This window comes from Scylla paramamosain, chromosome 41, assembly GCF_035594125.1.
Source record: "Scylla paramamosain isolate STU-SP2022 chromosome 41, ASM3559412v1, whole genome shotgun sequence".
Lineage (NCBI taxonomy): Eukaryota > Metazoa > Arthropoda > Malacostraca > Decapoda > Portunidae > Scylla > Scylla paramamosain.
In genome coordinates this window covers 7,891,393-7,906,966 of record NC_087191.1, presented here as the reverse complement: position 1 = coordinate 7,906,966, position 15,574 = coordinate 7,891,393, and the positions used below count along the sequence as shown (strand labels likewise).

The 15,574-nt window shown below is 41.7% G+C and overlaps 1 protein-coding gene across 7 annotated transcripts in view; it reads right to left on the bottom strand.

Moving 5' to 3' along the window:
* LOC135092904 (mitotic spindle assembly checkpoint protein MAD2B-like) overlaps positions 1-15,574 on the bottom strand; it is a 134,276-nt gene that overhangs the window by 10,938 nt on the left and 107,764 nt on the right. For 6 of the 7 annotated variants that reach the window (XM_063991680.1, XM_063991683.1, XM_063991684.1 and 3 more), the window contains 3 exons: positions 15,236-15,414; positions 14,366-14,534; positions 10,607-11,762 (listed from right to left, as the gene is read on the bottom strand). In XM_063991680.1, coding sequence (XP_063847750.1) covers positions 11,607-11,762; positions 14,366-14,534; positions 15,236-15,414 — 504 coding nt within the window. In that variant the 3' untranslated portion in view covers positions 10,607-11,606. Of the gene's footprint in view, positions 1-10,270; positions 11,763-14,365; positions 14,535-15,235; positions 15,415-15,574 lie in introns of those variants that run through there. The other variant, XR_010263113.1, reaches the window with a different exon arrangement.

Genomic DNA, 15,574 nt, shown 5'->3' with positions numbered 1-15,574 from the left:
AGTCATAGTAATAATAGTAGTAGTAGTAGTAGTATACTCCTTCCACGCTAAGCTGAAGGGGATCATCCACGTCTGTGATTTGACGTCGAGGAGACTCCACCTTCTATAAGAACATAAGAACATAAGAAATAAGGGAAGCTGCAAGAAGCGACCAGGCTTACACGTGGCAGTCACTGTATGAAATATACCTACTTATTTCCATCTATCATCCCCATCCATACACCCGTCTTATCTTCTCTTAAAGCTGTTTTAGCTAGAGATGAGATGTGAAATTTCGCAGTTCAGATTATAAGTAAAGGACAGACCGAGCATGTTCATTGTAGAAGAGGGGGACAGTTGAGTGTCATTGAAGAAGAGGGGATAGTTGTCTGGAAGGTTGTGTCGAGTTGATAGATGGAGGAATTGAGTTTTTGAGGCATTGAACAATACCAAGTTTGCTCTGCCCAATCAGAAATTTTAGAAAGATCAGAAGTCAAGCTTCCCTGCGTGAAATGTTTACATTCTGAAGGGTTGGACGTCTATGAAAAGACGTGGAAAAGTGCAGGGTGGTATCATCAGCGTAGGAGTGGATAGGACAAGAAGTTTGGTTTAGAAGATCATTAATGAATAATAAGAAGAGAGTGGGTGACAGGACAGAACCCTGAGGAACACCACTGTTAATAGATTTAGGAGAAGAACAGTGACCGTCTACCACAGCAGCAATAGAACGGTCAGAAAGGAAACTTGAGATGAAGTTACAGAGAGAAGGATAGAAGCCGTAGGAGGGTAATTTGGAAATCAAAGCTTTGTGCCAGACTCTATCAAAGGCTTTTTGATATCTCCAAGGCAACAGCAAAAGTTTCACCAAAATCTCTAAAAGAGGATGACCAAGACTCAGTAAGGAAAGCCAGAAGATCACCAGTAGAGCGGCCTTGACGGAACCCATACTGGCGATCAGATAGAAGGTTGTGAAGTGATAGATGTTTAAGAATCTTCCTGTTGAGGATAGATTCAAAAACTTTAGATTGGCAGGAAAGTAAAGCAATAGGACGGTAGTTTGAGGGATTAGAACGGTCACCCTTTTTAGGAACAGGTTGAATGTAGGCAAACTTCCAGCAAGAAGGAAAGGTAGATGTTGACAGACAGAGCTGAAAGAGTTTGACTAGGCAAGGTGCAAGCACGGAGGCACAGTTTCGGAGAACAATAGGAGGGACCCCATCAGGTCCATAAGCCTTCCGAGGGTTTAGGCCAGCGAGGGCATGGAAAACATCATTGCGAAGGATTTTAATGGGTAGCATGAAGTAGTTAGAGGGTGGAGGAGAGGGAGGAACAAGCCCAGAATCGTCCAAGGTAGAGTTTTTAGCAAAGGTTTGAGCGAAGAGTTCAGCTTCAGAAATAGATGTGATAGCAGTGGTGCCATCTGGTTGAAATAAAGGAGGGAAAGAAGAAGAAGCAAAGTTATTGGAGATATTTTTGGCTAGATGCCAGAAGTCACGAGGGAAGTTAGATCTTGAAAGGTTTTGACACTTTCTGTTAATGAAGGAGTTTTTGGCTAGTTGGAGAACAGACTTGGCATGGTTCATGGCAGAAATATAAAGTGCATGAGATTCTGATGATGGAAGGCTTAAGTACCTTTTGTGGGCCACCTCTCTATCATGTATAGCACGAGAACAAGCTGTGTTAAACCAAGGTTTAGAAGGTTTAGGTCGAGAAAAAGAGTGAGGAATGTACGCCTCCATGCCAAACACTATCACCTCTGTTATGCGCTCAGCACACAAAGACGGGTCTCTGACACGGAAGCAGTAGTCATTCAAAGGAAAATCAGCAAAATACCTCCTCAGGTCCCCCCAACTAGCAGAGGCAAAACACCAGAGGCACCTTCGCTTAGGGGGATCCTGAGGAGGGATTGGAGTGATAGGACAAGATACAGATATGAGATTGTGATCGGATGAGCTCAACGGAGAAGAAAGGGTGACAGCATAAGCAGAAGGATTAGAGGTCAGGAAAAGGTCAAGAATGTTGGGCGTATCTCCAAGACGGTCAGGAATACGAGTAGGGTGTTGCACCAATTGCTCTAGGTCGTGGAGGATAGCAAAGTTGAAGGCTTGTTCACCGGGATGGTCAGTGAAGGGAGAGGAAAGCCAAAGCTGGTGGTGAACATTGAAGTCTCCAAGAATGGAGATCTCTGCAAAAGGGAAGAGAGTCAGAATGTGCTCCACTTCGGAAGTTAAGTAGTCAAAGAATTTCTTATAGCCAGAGGAGTTAGGTGAGAGGTATACAGCACAGATAAATTTAGTTTGAGAGTGACTCTGTAGTCGTAGCCAGATGGTGGAAAACTCGCAAGATTCAAGAGCATGGGCACGAGAGCAGGTTAAGTCATTGCGCACATAAACGCAACTTCCAGCTTTGGATCGAAAATGAGGATAGAGAAAGTAGGAGTGAACAGAAAAGGGGCTACTGTCAGTTGCCTCAGACACCTGAGTTTCAGTGAGGAAAAGAAGATGAGGTTTAGAAGAGGAGAGGTGGTGTTCTACAGAGTGAAAATTAGATCTTAGACCGCGAATGTTACAGAAGTTAATGAGAAAAAGTTGAGGGGGATGCCAAGACACTTAGGGTCGTCAACAGAAAGGCAGTCCGACCTGGGGACATTTATGGTTCCCTCCCCAGATGGGGACTCCGAAGCTGGTGTAGGAGTCGCCATGATGATTTAAAATTTTTTTGAGTGAAGGGTGTGTGTGTTATTAGGTGCTTGTGTGGAGGAAGAGAGTTGTCTTTAGAGGGCAGGCTGTGACTGCCCCCTTGTGTTGAGACACAAAGGGAAACGTTCATTGAGGTCACAGCTGGGTTTAATGCTAGTTCACAGCACCCTCTGAACAGTGCTTTAGACCTCTCTGGGAGTAATTATCGTACCTTGTCAAACGCTTAAATAAAGTCCAGATATAAGATGTCATAACTATCACCATTATCTACTGCCTCGTACACTTTACTGTAAAAACTTAACAAGTTCGTCAGGCAAGACTTCCCCTTCGTGAAGCCATGCTGTGACTGATTTATCAAGTTATGTTTGTCTAAATGATCCCTAATGTTCTTCGCTACTACTAACTCCATTATGTTACCTACAGCTAAAGTTAAGCTGACAGGTCTATAGTTAGACGCTAAAGTTTTATCTCCTTCCTTAAAGATGGGTACTACATTAGCCTGCCTCTACATTACTGGTACCTCACCTGACCCAAGTGATTTCCTAAAGACAGAAGCTAAAAGCTCACTAATAACCTCTTTGCATTCCTTAAATACTCTGGGATATACTTAATCTGGTCCTGGTGTCTTGAACTTTTTTAGCCTATCTATCTCCTGTTCCACTATCTCCCTAGTTATGCAAATACCTGTCAGCTTCTCATCCTCTTCTGCTCTAAACATCTACTCACTACTCAGCATTTCCTGCATGTTTTCCTGTTTAAAAAAAAATACTCATTCAGAATTTTACTATCTCCTCCCCAGAACTAACCACCTCCCCTTCTGTTGCCTGGACCTGTTGTCTTCCTGTTCTTCGTCCTGTATACAATTTTTCAAAGAGAGAGAGAGAGAGAGAGAGAGAGAGAGAGAGAGAGAGAGAGAGAGAGAGAGAGAGAGAGAGAGAGAGAGAGAGAGAGAGACATTAACAGTGACTTCTTTAGCCTAAATTGTTGTAATAAATAACTTTTGTAATTGTTGTTGTAATTGTTGTAATAAATACCATTATGTAGTGTTGGCTCTCTACTTGCTGAAGCAGTTTTTTTTTTTTTTTTATCTAGATTTCATAGGCAAGCGACACCTGTCATCCTGTTTTCATGGCGGCGGTGATTGGCTAGAGCTGGTCGTGACGTAGGTATTTTAGGCCTGCCCTCTTTCTCTCCCCCTCCACATTCACCTACCCTTCCCTCATATTTACTTGATCTCTCCCCTCCCCTATAGCTACATCACCTCTCTCTCTCTCTCTCTCTCTCTCTCTCTCTCTCTCTCTCTCTCTTAAGAGTAAAGAGTAAAAACCCTAATATCTACGATTACTCTTACAATTCTAGTGGAAGGACGGCGTCTTGTGGCTTTGTTTCTTCCCCTCCCTTTACTAACTAATCCGTACACCCATGAGAATGTTGTCCTTCTCCCACTACCCTTCCCGCCGTAAATTCATTCATTCATTCATTCATATCTCTCTCTCTCTCTCTCTCTCTCTCTCTCTCTCTCTCTCTCTCTCTCTCTCTCTCTCTCTCTCTCCGGACAAGACATGTATGCGGTGCACGTGGGCTGCCACGGCCACAGAGCTCTCCGTATTTCTTAGCACATCTTTAGCCTATTTTTAAGGATAACGGATTCCAAAAGGCATGCAGCAATGCTTGGACAGTTGGTGTTTAAGAGGAGAGCGTCATGAAGATCAACCCATCAGAGGCTCCTGAGAAAGGTTAGGGCGCACGGGATAGATGGGAAGGTGTTAGGCTGGATAGGGTCATGGCTTAGTGACAGGCGACAGAGAGTGCTAATAAACGGCTTGAAATCCGAGTGGGGTCATGTAATTAGTGGGGTGCCACAGGGATCAATATTAGGGCCATTGTTATTTCTAATGTATATCAATGACTTGGATGGTGGAATTAGTAGTAATGTTAGTAAATTTGCGGATGACACAAAGATAGGTAGATTAATTAGGTCAGAATCGGATGCCATCGCCTTGCAGGCAGACTTAGATAGAATGAATGAATGGACGGATAGATGGCAAATGCAATTTAATATCAATAAATGCAAAGTGCTTAGCGTAGGTAGAGGAAACCCACACAATAGGTACACATTAAACAACCAAACTCTGGTAGGTACAGGGTACGAGAAAGATTTAGGAGTTATAGTTAGCTCTGAACTCCGTCTAGGGAAACAATGCATAGAAGCTAGAAACAAGGCAAACAGGGTATTAGGATTCATTTTTAGGAGTGTTAAAAGTAGAAGGCCGGAGGTAATATTAAAGTTATACTTGGCGCTGGTCAGACCTCATCTAGACTATGCGGTGCAGTTCTGATCCCCACATTACAAGAAAGATATAGGTCTATTAGAATCAGTACAGAGGAGAATGACTAAAAGGATACAGGGGATGAGGAGTATTCCTTACGAAGCGAGGTTGAAGCTGTTAAATTTACATTCTTTAGAGAGACGTAGGTTAAGAGGGGACCTGATAGAAGTCTTTAAGTGGTATAAGGGTTATAACAAGGGAGATGTAAGCAAAATTCTTAGGATCAGCAACCAGGGTAGAACAAGAAATAACGGGTTCAAGCTTGAAAAATTTAGGTTTAGGAAGGAGATAGGAAAAAAATGGTTCTCAAATAGAGTGGTAGATGAGTGGAACGGACTCAGTAATCATGTAGTTAGTGCTAGGACACTAGAGAGCTTTAAGAGAAGATTAGACAAGTTTATGGATGGGGATAGCAGATGGAAATAGGTAGGTGTGTTTCATACAGGGACTGCCACGTGTAAGCCTGGTCGCTTCTTGCAGCTTCCCTTATTTCTTATGTTCTTATGTTCTTATGTCATGCTGCTTTGGGTGATAATGGCTGTGGAGGCGGTGGTCACAAGGTGCACGGCCGAGCAGGTATACCAATATGGCCGCCAAGAACTTCTGAATCTACGCCCACAAATGGATGCCTCGCCGCCAACGTCTCCAACAGATACCATCAAGTGGCTAGATGAGTCATTCTGTGGTCCAGATGCCCTGTGAAATAATATCACTGGGAAGGAAAACAAACGCAATCGAGGCAGAAAAGCAGTGAAGCGAAATTGAGGAGAGGCACAAACACCACGACCTGCGGTGATGTCTGGGATGTCCAGTCGGTGAGGAATAAACCAGACAAAATTGCTACAAACTGCAAGTACACGCGGGACTTCAGAGAGAGTGGCTTCATTTTAATAACCAAAACCAAAAAAGGACGTGGATGAAAGCGTAAATATCGATGGAATTCACTGTTGAGAGGAGACAGGAAGGACACCGAGCAGCAGAGAGGGCGAGGCGTCGCTGTGCATAGGAGTATCAGCGAGAGGTGTGGGTAAGCACGTCAACATGAAGGAGCGCCTCTGCTGTGATTATCTGGAGTAATTAGTGATAACCTGTCGGCCTTTCTATTTTCCCCTTGAGTTCAGTGATGTGATTATTACAAGTCCATAGCCCGCCTCAGGCCAGTGCCACAGCAGCAAGTGAACTTTTGCTTGATTGTGGACATAAATATGAAAATAACCCAGAAGGAATAATGATCGTATTAGGAGACTTTAATGTTTGTGATTTCCCGCCAAGTGTAGCCACACACCAACAGGCTGTAACGTGCCCCACGAGAGAAAGTGAAACCTTAAAAAGTGTACTGCAATATCAGGAATGGTTATCGTGTTCATCAAAAGCCAAAACTCGGGGATGCTGACCACAATAAGGTGTTTGTAGTCTCTACACACGTGCAAAAACTTAAAAGTGAATCATACGAGAAAATTATTGTACGAGATTGTAGCAATGAACAAATGTTAACTCTTCAGGGATGTTTTGACTGTACACACTGGGAAGCACAACACTCACAGTCTGAAATATCATTGTCAATTCAGATGTGTTTAACTCCTATGTAAATTTTTTTTACTATTCCAACAAAAGAAATAATTATATATCTTAATAATGAACCATGGGTAAATTCAGATATTAAATTGTTAGTGAGTGAAAAGAAAAGAATTTTCGCTAGTGGTGACAGTACACATGGTGCAGCAATACAAAGATAATAAAATACAAATAAGTAAATGACAGACGCTAAATATGAATATAAAATTAAATTAGAAAAATCAGTTTGAAGCAAACAAATCAAAAGATGCCAGGAATGGTGTGAAAATGTTGTGTGGTTCTGAGAAAAGGAAACTGAGACTAGAACCACCAAATATTCGACAACATGTACATGACGTGAAGTCTTTTTATGGCATGTTTGGTGTCCATGACTTTAATGTACAAGGTGGAAATATAGTGTCAATTCTGCAAGACACATGAAGATGCAAGGAACGCTTTCAAATTGCATTAAATGTTAAAAAAGCATGTGGTCCAGATAATATTGGTTCGAAAGTACTAAAATACTGTGCAGGACAAGTTGTTAATCCAGTTTGTAAAATTTTCCAAGCTTCACTTGACTAACCTAACCTGTGGCACCAGATGTGTGGAAAAAATCTCAACTTATTCCTATACCTAAAAATAACAACCCAGAGTTAATGATCTCCGACCTAAATGACAATGAAATGCTGCTGAGAGCACATGGTGAAGTAGTATCTTTGTAAATATAGAGTCAAAACAAGGTGATTCACAGTTCGCCTAGTGTCAGGATGGGAGTGTTCAGGATGCTGTATTATCATTGCTTTAACAATTCTATGAACATTTGGAATCTCGAAATACAAAGGTTCAAATACTCTTTATTGACTTTAGCAGTGTTTTCAACACTATTCACCTCCATTTCCGACTAAACAAGTTATTAGATTTGAATGTTAACAGTAAATTAATTACATGGATCCACAGTTACCTTACAGAACATTCACAATATACTGAAATTAATAACGTTAAATCTGACATTACTATCACGAACACTGGGGCACCTCAGGTGTGTTTTAGCTCCACTACTGTTTACGCTATATACAGATAACTGTAGAAGCAAATATCCTAGCTGTTCTAAAAAAAAAAAAAAAAAAAAAAAAAAAAAAAAAAAATATATATATATATATATATATATATATATATATATATATATATATATATATATATATATATATATATATATATATATATATATATATATATATATATATATATATATATATATATATATGCAGACGACACCGCAATAATAGGTAAAATTAGGAAAGATAATTCACACGAGTTTGTGGCTGAAGTCGATGACTTTGTATCCTGGTGTGACGATAACTACCTACACTCAATGTAAAGGAAACAAAAGAAATGGTAACTAATTTTCTTCCGGATCCACTTGTCAAAGCTAACGAACAAGTTGAAAGCGTAAGAACACAAATATCCAGGTGTAGTAATTGATGACAAACTAACAGGACCTCCCAATACACTAAATTTGTACAAAAGGTGTACACAGCGTATTCATTTTCTACGAGTGGTGAATAACGTCCACGCAGACACGTTAATATTCACCGTTTTATAAGGCAGCAATTGAATCACTCCTGTGCTTCTCACTTCCATTCTGTTAAGGAACTTTGACATGTAAAGACAAATAAATTGAAGAAAATTGTAAAGACCGCTGATAGACTCCAAGCTGCAACTGAATCTTTTGATGAGGCGTAGTACACAACGGTGGTAAAAAAAAAAAAAAAAAAAAAAAAAAAAGTCAAACAAGTGAAGACCGATGTTCAGCATCCATTGCACTGCCAGTATAAGCTTCTAAGATCAGGCAAGAGATCAGCACTCCCCAAGATGCATACAAGTAGATTTATTAATTCTTTGATTCCAATGAGTGAGTATAAAACTTAATTCTTTAACATCACGCTGGTGTCTTTCTTTTTGTGTATGCTTTACTTCATTCTCTCTTTTCTAACCATACCAAGATTTTCATGTACGTATATTCAGTGTGACAATAAAGTTTTTTTATATATATATATATATATATATATATATATATATATATATATATATATATATATATATATATATATATATATATATATATATATATATATATATATATATATATATATATATATATAGATAGATAGATAGATATAGATAAGCACTTATATGTCGCTAGAAATGCTTAGTCTCTCTCTCTCTCTCTCTCTCTCTCTGCAAGTTGTGTCGATGTGTGGTCCGTTATCATATCTCTTGTAGAGAGAGAGAGAGAGAGAGAGAGAGAGAGAGAGAGAGAGAGAGAGAGAGAGAGAGAGAGAGAGACCATGCATGTCTAGTGAAGTAAACGTGATCATATACTTTGTCTGGGGAGAGAGAGAGAGAGAGAGAGAGAGAGAGAGAGAGAGAGAGAGAGAGAGAGAATTATCCTCGCCCGACGTGGTGACACTGCAACCACAAGAAAAATGTACAACTGGCAACTGAACCAGCTAGACGCTGCCCAGCCAGCCGGGGACTGCACATCGACACTAGTGTCAGTGAATTAGTGACTAGAATATATGGTAATTGTCTAGAGTCCTTACCGGGCCTTATTACTGGTCTATTCACTTCAATTCTTTTACACATACCTTCACATGCACCTAAAACATCATTTTAAAGTGGGGGACAAATGCCCCCTTCCCTCTAGTCCAGCAAAATTGGGGACATGTGGGAAGGCGGGGTTTTTTGGGTGGGGGAGACATAAATCAGCGAGCGATTTTCGGCCTTTCCACTGCCCCTGTAGGTTAGGTTAGGTTAGGTTAGGTTAGGTTAGGTTAGGTTATGTTTGTTAGGTTAGGAGCTTCAGGTCCAGTGCAGCATCACTCGCTCACAAACACCTCATCCAAAACCAATAGATGATTGATTCTATGTTTACTTTTTTAAAAACACCATTCAACACCAAGTATGGATCTTTCTATATAGTTAAAACGTATCCAATACCGTAACCTAACCTAACCTAACCTAACCTAACCTAACCTAACCTACAGGGGCAGTGGAAAGGCCGAAAATCGCTCGCTGATTTATGTCTCCCCCACCCAAAAACCCCGCCTTCCCACATGTCCCCAATTTTGCTGGACTAGAGGGAAGGGGGGCATTTGTCCCCCACTTTAAAATGATGTTTTAGGTGCATGTGAAGGTATGTGTAAAAGAATTGAAGTGAATAGACCAGTAATAAGGCCCGGTAAGGACTCTAGACAATTACCGAATATATCACCCTGTCTGTGTCTACTTACTGGTTACACTAAGCTAACCTACCTCCTTGTCACCCTCTCTGTCTCTACTCACTACTCACACTAACCTAACCTTTCCTCGTACTCTTCTTACAATTTTTCTCCTCTTCCTCCTCCCACTCTGTCATTCAACTGGTCACACTAACCTAACCTAACCCACACTAACCTAACCTAAATCCACTCTAGCCTAACCTAATCTATCACCGCCACCCGGGTTGTGTTCAGCTCAGTGCACACACCGTACAACTCCACCCAACCTGTCCTGGGATAAATAAACTTTCCATTAAGAACAAAACATCTGGAAGTCTTAAAACCAAAAATTTGCCTGGAAATCTTAACACCAACTAAATATTAAACAGGAAATCCCAAAACCAACAACACATTCAGCTAAAACTCTTAAAACAAACTAAATATTCACCTTTCAGTCTTAAAATAAAACTTCTTGTTCTCCTTTGGCTTCTTCCCCAGAGTGTGGAGTTGGCACCATGCACAAATCTCCTTCCTATGTTTCTGTCCCTTGCATCTTCCTCTGTGCCTCCCATCCTTTGGTGTTCTACCTCAGTAATGTCCCTCCATCTCACTCTCTGTCTTTCCCTCAATCTTCCTTCCTCATAGTTTTCTTCAGGCTTCAGGTTTTTCTCTTCTGTGTGACCATCTCATTTTTTATATATATATATATCACTTCCACAATGCATGCCACTCCTGCTGTCCTTATATTCTTCATTTTGTAGGTGTTTTCTCAATGATACAGCCATTATTCATTTCATTCTTATTTTTGTTCCTTCTAATAATTTTTCATTCCTTCTAATGTCCCCTCAAAACAAAGAGTGCAGGAGTCAGGATTTTCTCATCCCTGTTCCTTCCAACCTCCTCCTCTCATAACAAAACTCTATTCTTTCCACCTTTCTCTCTTCTCAAACAAAAGTTGTGAAAGAGAGGAGAGGCTGGGTTAGTTTTTGAGGCACTGTCTTCCACACACCCCCAGAAGTCACCTCAGTATTCTCATCCCTATTCCTTCCAACCTTGTCTCTCATAATGAAAACACTGTTCTCTCCAACGGGTCTTAAAATAGCAGCCGTGACAGAGAAGAGTGAGTGGGAGTGAGAGGCTGGGGCAGTTTTTGAAGCAGTCTTTTCCACACACACAGTCATTTACACAGTCATCCTCCACTCATCATTCTCATCTCTTCTTCAGAACCTCCTCTCAAAATGCCAACAGCTGGCAGAGAGAGAGTGAGTGTCGGTGAGTGGGAGTGAGAGGCTGCGTTAGTTTTTAAGGCTGTCTTTTCAACACACAGCCATTAACACAGCCATCATCCACCTCATTGTTCTCTTCTCTCCTTCACAACCTTCTCTCAAAACAGCTGTCAAATAGTGTGTGTGTGAGTGTGTGTGTGTGTGTGTGTCAGTGGGAGGTGGACATGGCTGGGGCAGTTTTTTGAGGCAGTCTTTTCAACACACAGCCATTAACACAGCCATCATCCACCTCATTGTTCTCTTCTTCACAACCTCCTCTCAAAACAAAAGCAGCTGTCAGAGAGAGAGAGAGAGAGAGAGAGAGAGAGAGAGAGAGAGAGAGAGAGAGAGAGAGAGAGAGAGAGAGAGAGAGAGAGAGAGAGAGAGAGAGAGAGAGAGAGAGAGAGAGAGAGAGAGAGAGAGAGAGAGAGAGAGAGAGAATGTGTGTGTGTGTGTGTGTGTGTGTGTGTGTGTGTGTGTGTGTGTGTGTGTGTGTGTGTGTGTGTGTGTGTGTGTGTGTCAGTGGGAGGTGGATGTGGCTGGGGCAGTCTTTGAGGCGCTCTCCTCCACATACAGCTGCATCTTGCACACCTCTGTCCTCAGTGTCTTCAGTGGCACCAGGTGTGGACTGCTCACCTCTACCTGCTCCTTCTCCGCCTCCACCCACGGGAACTCCTGCGTGAAGGACATTGCAGATGGATTAGTAAACGCAAAGAGGTAACCTAACCTAACCTAACCTAACTTAACCAAACCTACTCTAACCTGACTTAAACTAACCCAACCTAACCCAGCCTAACCTAATGTAATCCAGCCTAACCTAATCTAATTCAGCCTAACCTAACCTAACTTAACCCAGCCTAACCTAATGTAATCCAGCCTAACCTAATCTAATTCAGCCTAACCTAACCTAACTTAACCCAGCCTAACCTAATGTAATCCAGCCTAACCTAATCTAATTCAGCCTAACCTAACCTAACTTAACCCAACCTAACCTAACCTAACCTAACCTAATCTGACCACTGATACTACCACCACCACCACCACCAACACCACTACTACTACTACTACTACTACTACTACTACAAACAAGAACAGGAAGACAAGGGTTGGTGCAGGAAGCTGTCCAGCCTACACGTGCAGTCCCTGAATAAAATTTGTTTATTCATCAAAAGTCCCCTAGACTCAGCACTAACAATCTGATTACTGAGTCTGTCAATACTAATGATCACAAGCCCTAAAACATCCCAACACATCCTTAGAAGCCCCAAAACACCCTTTACATTCCTAAACATCCTTACAACCCCTGAAAGACCCTTACAATCTCTAAAAACATCCCTAAACACCTTTTCAAGCCCTAAAACACCCTTACACACCTGCCAAACCCTACACACCCTTACAAGCCCTAAACACCCCTACACACCCTTACCTAAACCTTACTGAAGTGGTCATGTGACGTTAGCAATCCCAGAGTGGCAGTCATCTCTCTCTCTGCCATCCTGACCAGGTCCATGGTGTTCCCTTCCATCTTAATACTTCCCAGCATGGTCTTCATGTATTTGCTTCTTTGCCTTCCTCTTGCTCTTCTTCCATCAATCCTCCCCATCATGCAATCCCTCTCTATTCCCCCAGCTCCCAAAATGTGCCCCTAAAACTGTTACTGCCTCCTCTTTTATACTTGTCATCAGCTCCCTCTCTACTCCTGCATGTTGCATCACTTCCTCTTTACTCTTGCTCTCCACTGAATCCTTTGCATTCTTCTTAGGAACATCTCTGTAGCCTCTTACTTCTTTCCATTTTCTTTTTGACAGACAGTCCATGTTTCGCAACCAAAAACTGACCAGATGTAGCGTTTCAAATGTCTACTTTTCAAATCCGATTTCATCCTCGTATTTGTTATCAAAGTTATGTTCATAAATGCAGTTTTTGCCAACATTATTCTTTTCTTTATTTCCTTTTCACAATCTGCCTCCTCTGACTCAGTACTTCCCAGATATTTAAATTCTCTAACTTGTTTAATCTGCCTCACACCAATATATATTCATACTCTCAGTCTTTGTCTTCCCTTTGTTATTCCTGACTCCTCTGTGTTCTTTGAGTTCACCTTCAGACCTCTCTCCTCACTTGCTTCTTTCACTTCATTCACAAGCCTTTGTAGCTTTTCCTCTGAATCCGCCCAAGAACTGTATCATTGGCACAGTGTGTATTCATCACCTTGCTCCTCCATTTCTCATGCCCTCCAAATCTATTAGACTTTCCATACATTTCTGGCCATGTAAGGAGAAGAGGTCTGGGGACAGCACACACCCCTGCCTCACTCCTCTCCTTATATATACCCCATTCTGACTTCATTTCCACATTTTTCAAAGCTGCTTTTTCATTCCATTACAAATTTGGTATCAATCTTATATTTTTACCATCCACTCCTGTTTCCTTATGTATTTTCACAAGTTCTTCATGCCTGACTGTATCAAACACTTTTACATAATGAACAAAACACTTCTAATAATTCCTTCTGCATCTTCACTGCTCTGTCAGTAATGGTTCCTAAGCAAAAAATGGCACTGCTGGCACCCATCCCTTTCCTGAAGCCAGACTGTTCTTTTGCTACATTTTCCTCACCCTTTCTCTTCAATCTATTTCTCTAGACTCAAAGAATTACCTTTCCCATCTGGCTTATAATACTATTTGTTCTGTGTTTTTTCCATTCAGTAGTTCCTCTTTTTCTTGGGGATGGTTGTGAACGATGCCTCTCAGTGGCTTTTGCTACACATCCTGTCTCACGTATTTTATTTGCTAACTGTTAGTTTATCCACAGCCACATCACCCGCTCCTCTCACCGTTTCCATGACCACTCCACCTACAGCCGCAGCTTTACCGTTTTTCATCTTTGCTGAGACTGCTGTTACTTCACTTTTCAGTATTGATGGACCTTCCAAAGCACCTTCAAACTCTGGGATATCTCCTCTCCCATCACTATACAAGTCTTGTGTGTATTCTTCCCATCTTTTTAACATTTTATCAACACCCATCAACAGATTTCCCTGTTTGTCCATAATTACAGATCTTGTTGGTTTGTTCTTCTCAGTCATCTCAAGCAAGCCCTAAAACACCTGTACACATCCCTAAACACACTTACACACCTTGACAAGCCCCAAAAATACCCCTAAACACCCTTACAAGCCCAAAAACATCCATACACACCCTTACAAGCCCCAAAACACCCCTAAACACCCTCACAAGCCCAAAAAATACCTATACAAATCCCCTACAAACCCTACCTGGTGCTGAGGGGCTGAGCTCAGGGCTGCAGGGACATGGCCAGGTACTTGTATCTGCATGACGAAGGAACAGTCTGGCGGGAGGGGCTGCAGGAGGGAGTCGCTGATGCTAAGCTTGAGGCAAAAAGCTCTCAGGGCCTCCTCCATGCGGGTCAAGTGTGGGTCTTGCCTGTGGGAGGATGTGGGGTCAGGCAGGGTTGTACATGGGACTGCTGGTGTTTCTCAGAGGGTGGGTAAGGCTATGAAATGGTAGGGTTGGGTGAGATGGAAAAAAGGAGTGGGTAAGGTGATGAGGTAGAATAAAAGGTATAGGAAGAGGAGAAGGAGATGAATTAGAGGATAAGGTAAGGAAATAGGAAAAATGGGATAGGTAAGGATTTGAAATGTTAAAGATATGGGAACAGAAAAAGTGAAAAGGAAATAGAAACAGGAAGAGAAACAACAAAACAACAAAAAAATTACACATATAAGGAAAAGGAACAGGAGAAAAAAGATAAAGATGAGAGAAAAGGGAGAGGAAGAAGAGAAAGAAGAAGACGATAACTACATTTAAGAACAAAACAACAGAGATAGAGAAAAGATAAAAGGAAGAGGAAGAAGAGAAAGAAGAAAGACAACAACTACATATAAAAACAAAATAAGAGAGATTTATAAGTGGAAAGAGAAGGGAGGAAGCAGGAAATAAACAGAAAGAACAAAACAATAAACAAGTACAAAGAAAAGAAAGAAGGAAAGGAAGAGGAGAGAACCAAAACAACACCACAACACCACCAAAACACTCACTTCAACACAAAATGCAATAGATTTACAAGTACACAGAACAAACACCACCACCAACACCACCACCAACACCACAACACCCTCACTCACTTAATGTCATGTGGCCGCGTTGGATGTTGCACAATTTCAAAGATAAACTTCTCGACTGGTGTTCCCTGGGCAGACAACACCACCAGCACCACCTTCTGCACCTCCCCCTTCTCCAGCACTGGCCGTAGGGATCCCACACACTCGCTGATGTACGACTGCAGCCCAGGGTGAATGCACATCTGTGGGGGTGAAGTGCGGTTAGGTTAGGTTAGTGAAAAAATGTATATTCTTTCATGTTTTGGTCACTTCTAATGGGGTGTTTTGGTTTTGTCAGGAGTGTTTTCAAGGTTCTAGTGGTGGTTTAAAGGGTTCTGGTGGAGTTGCTGGGGTTTTCAAGGG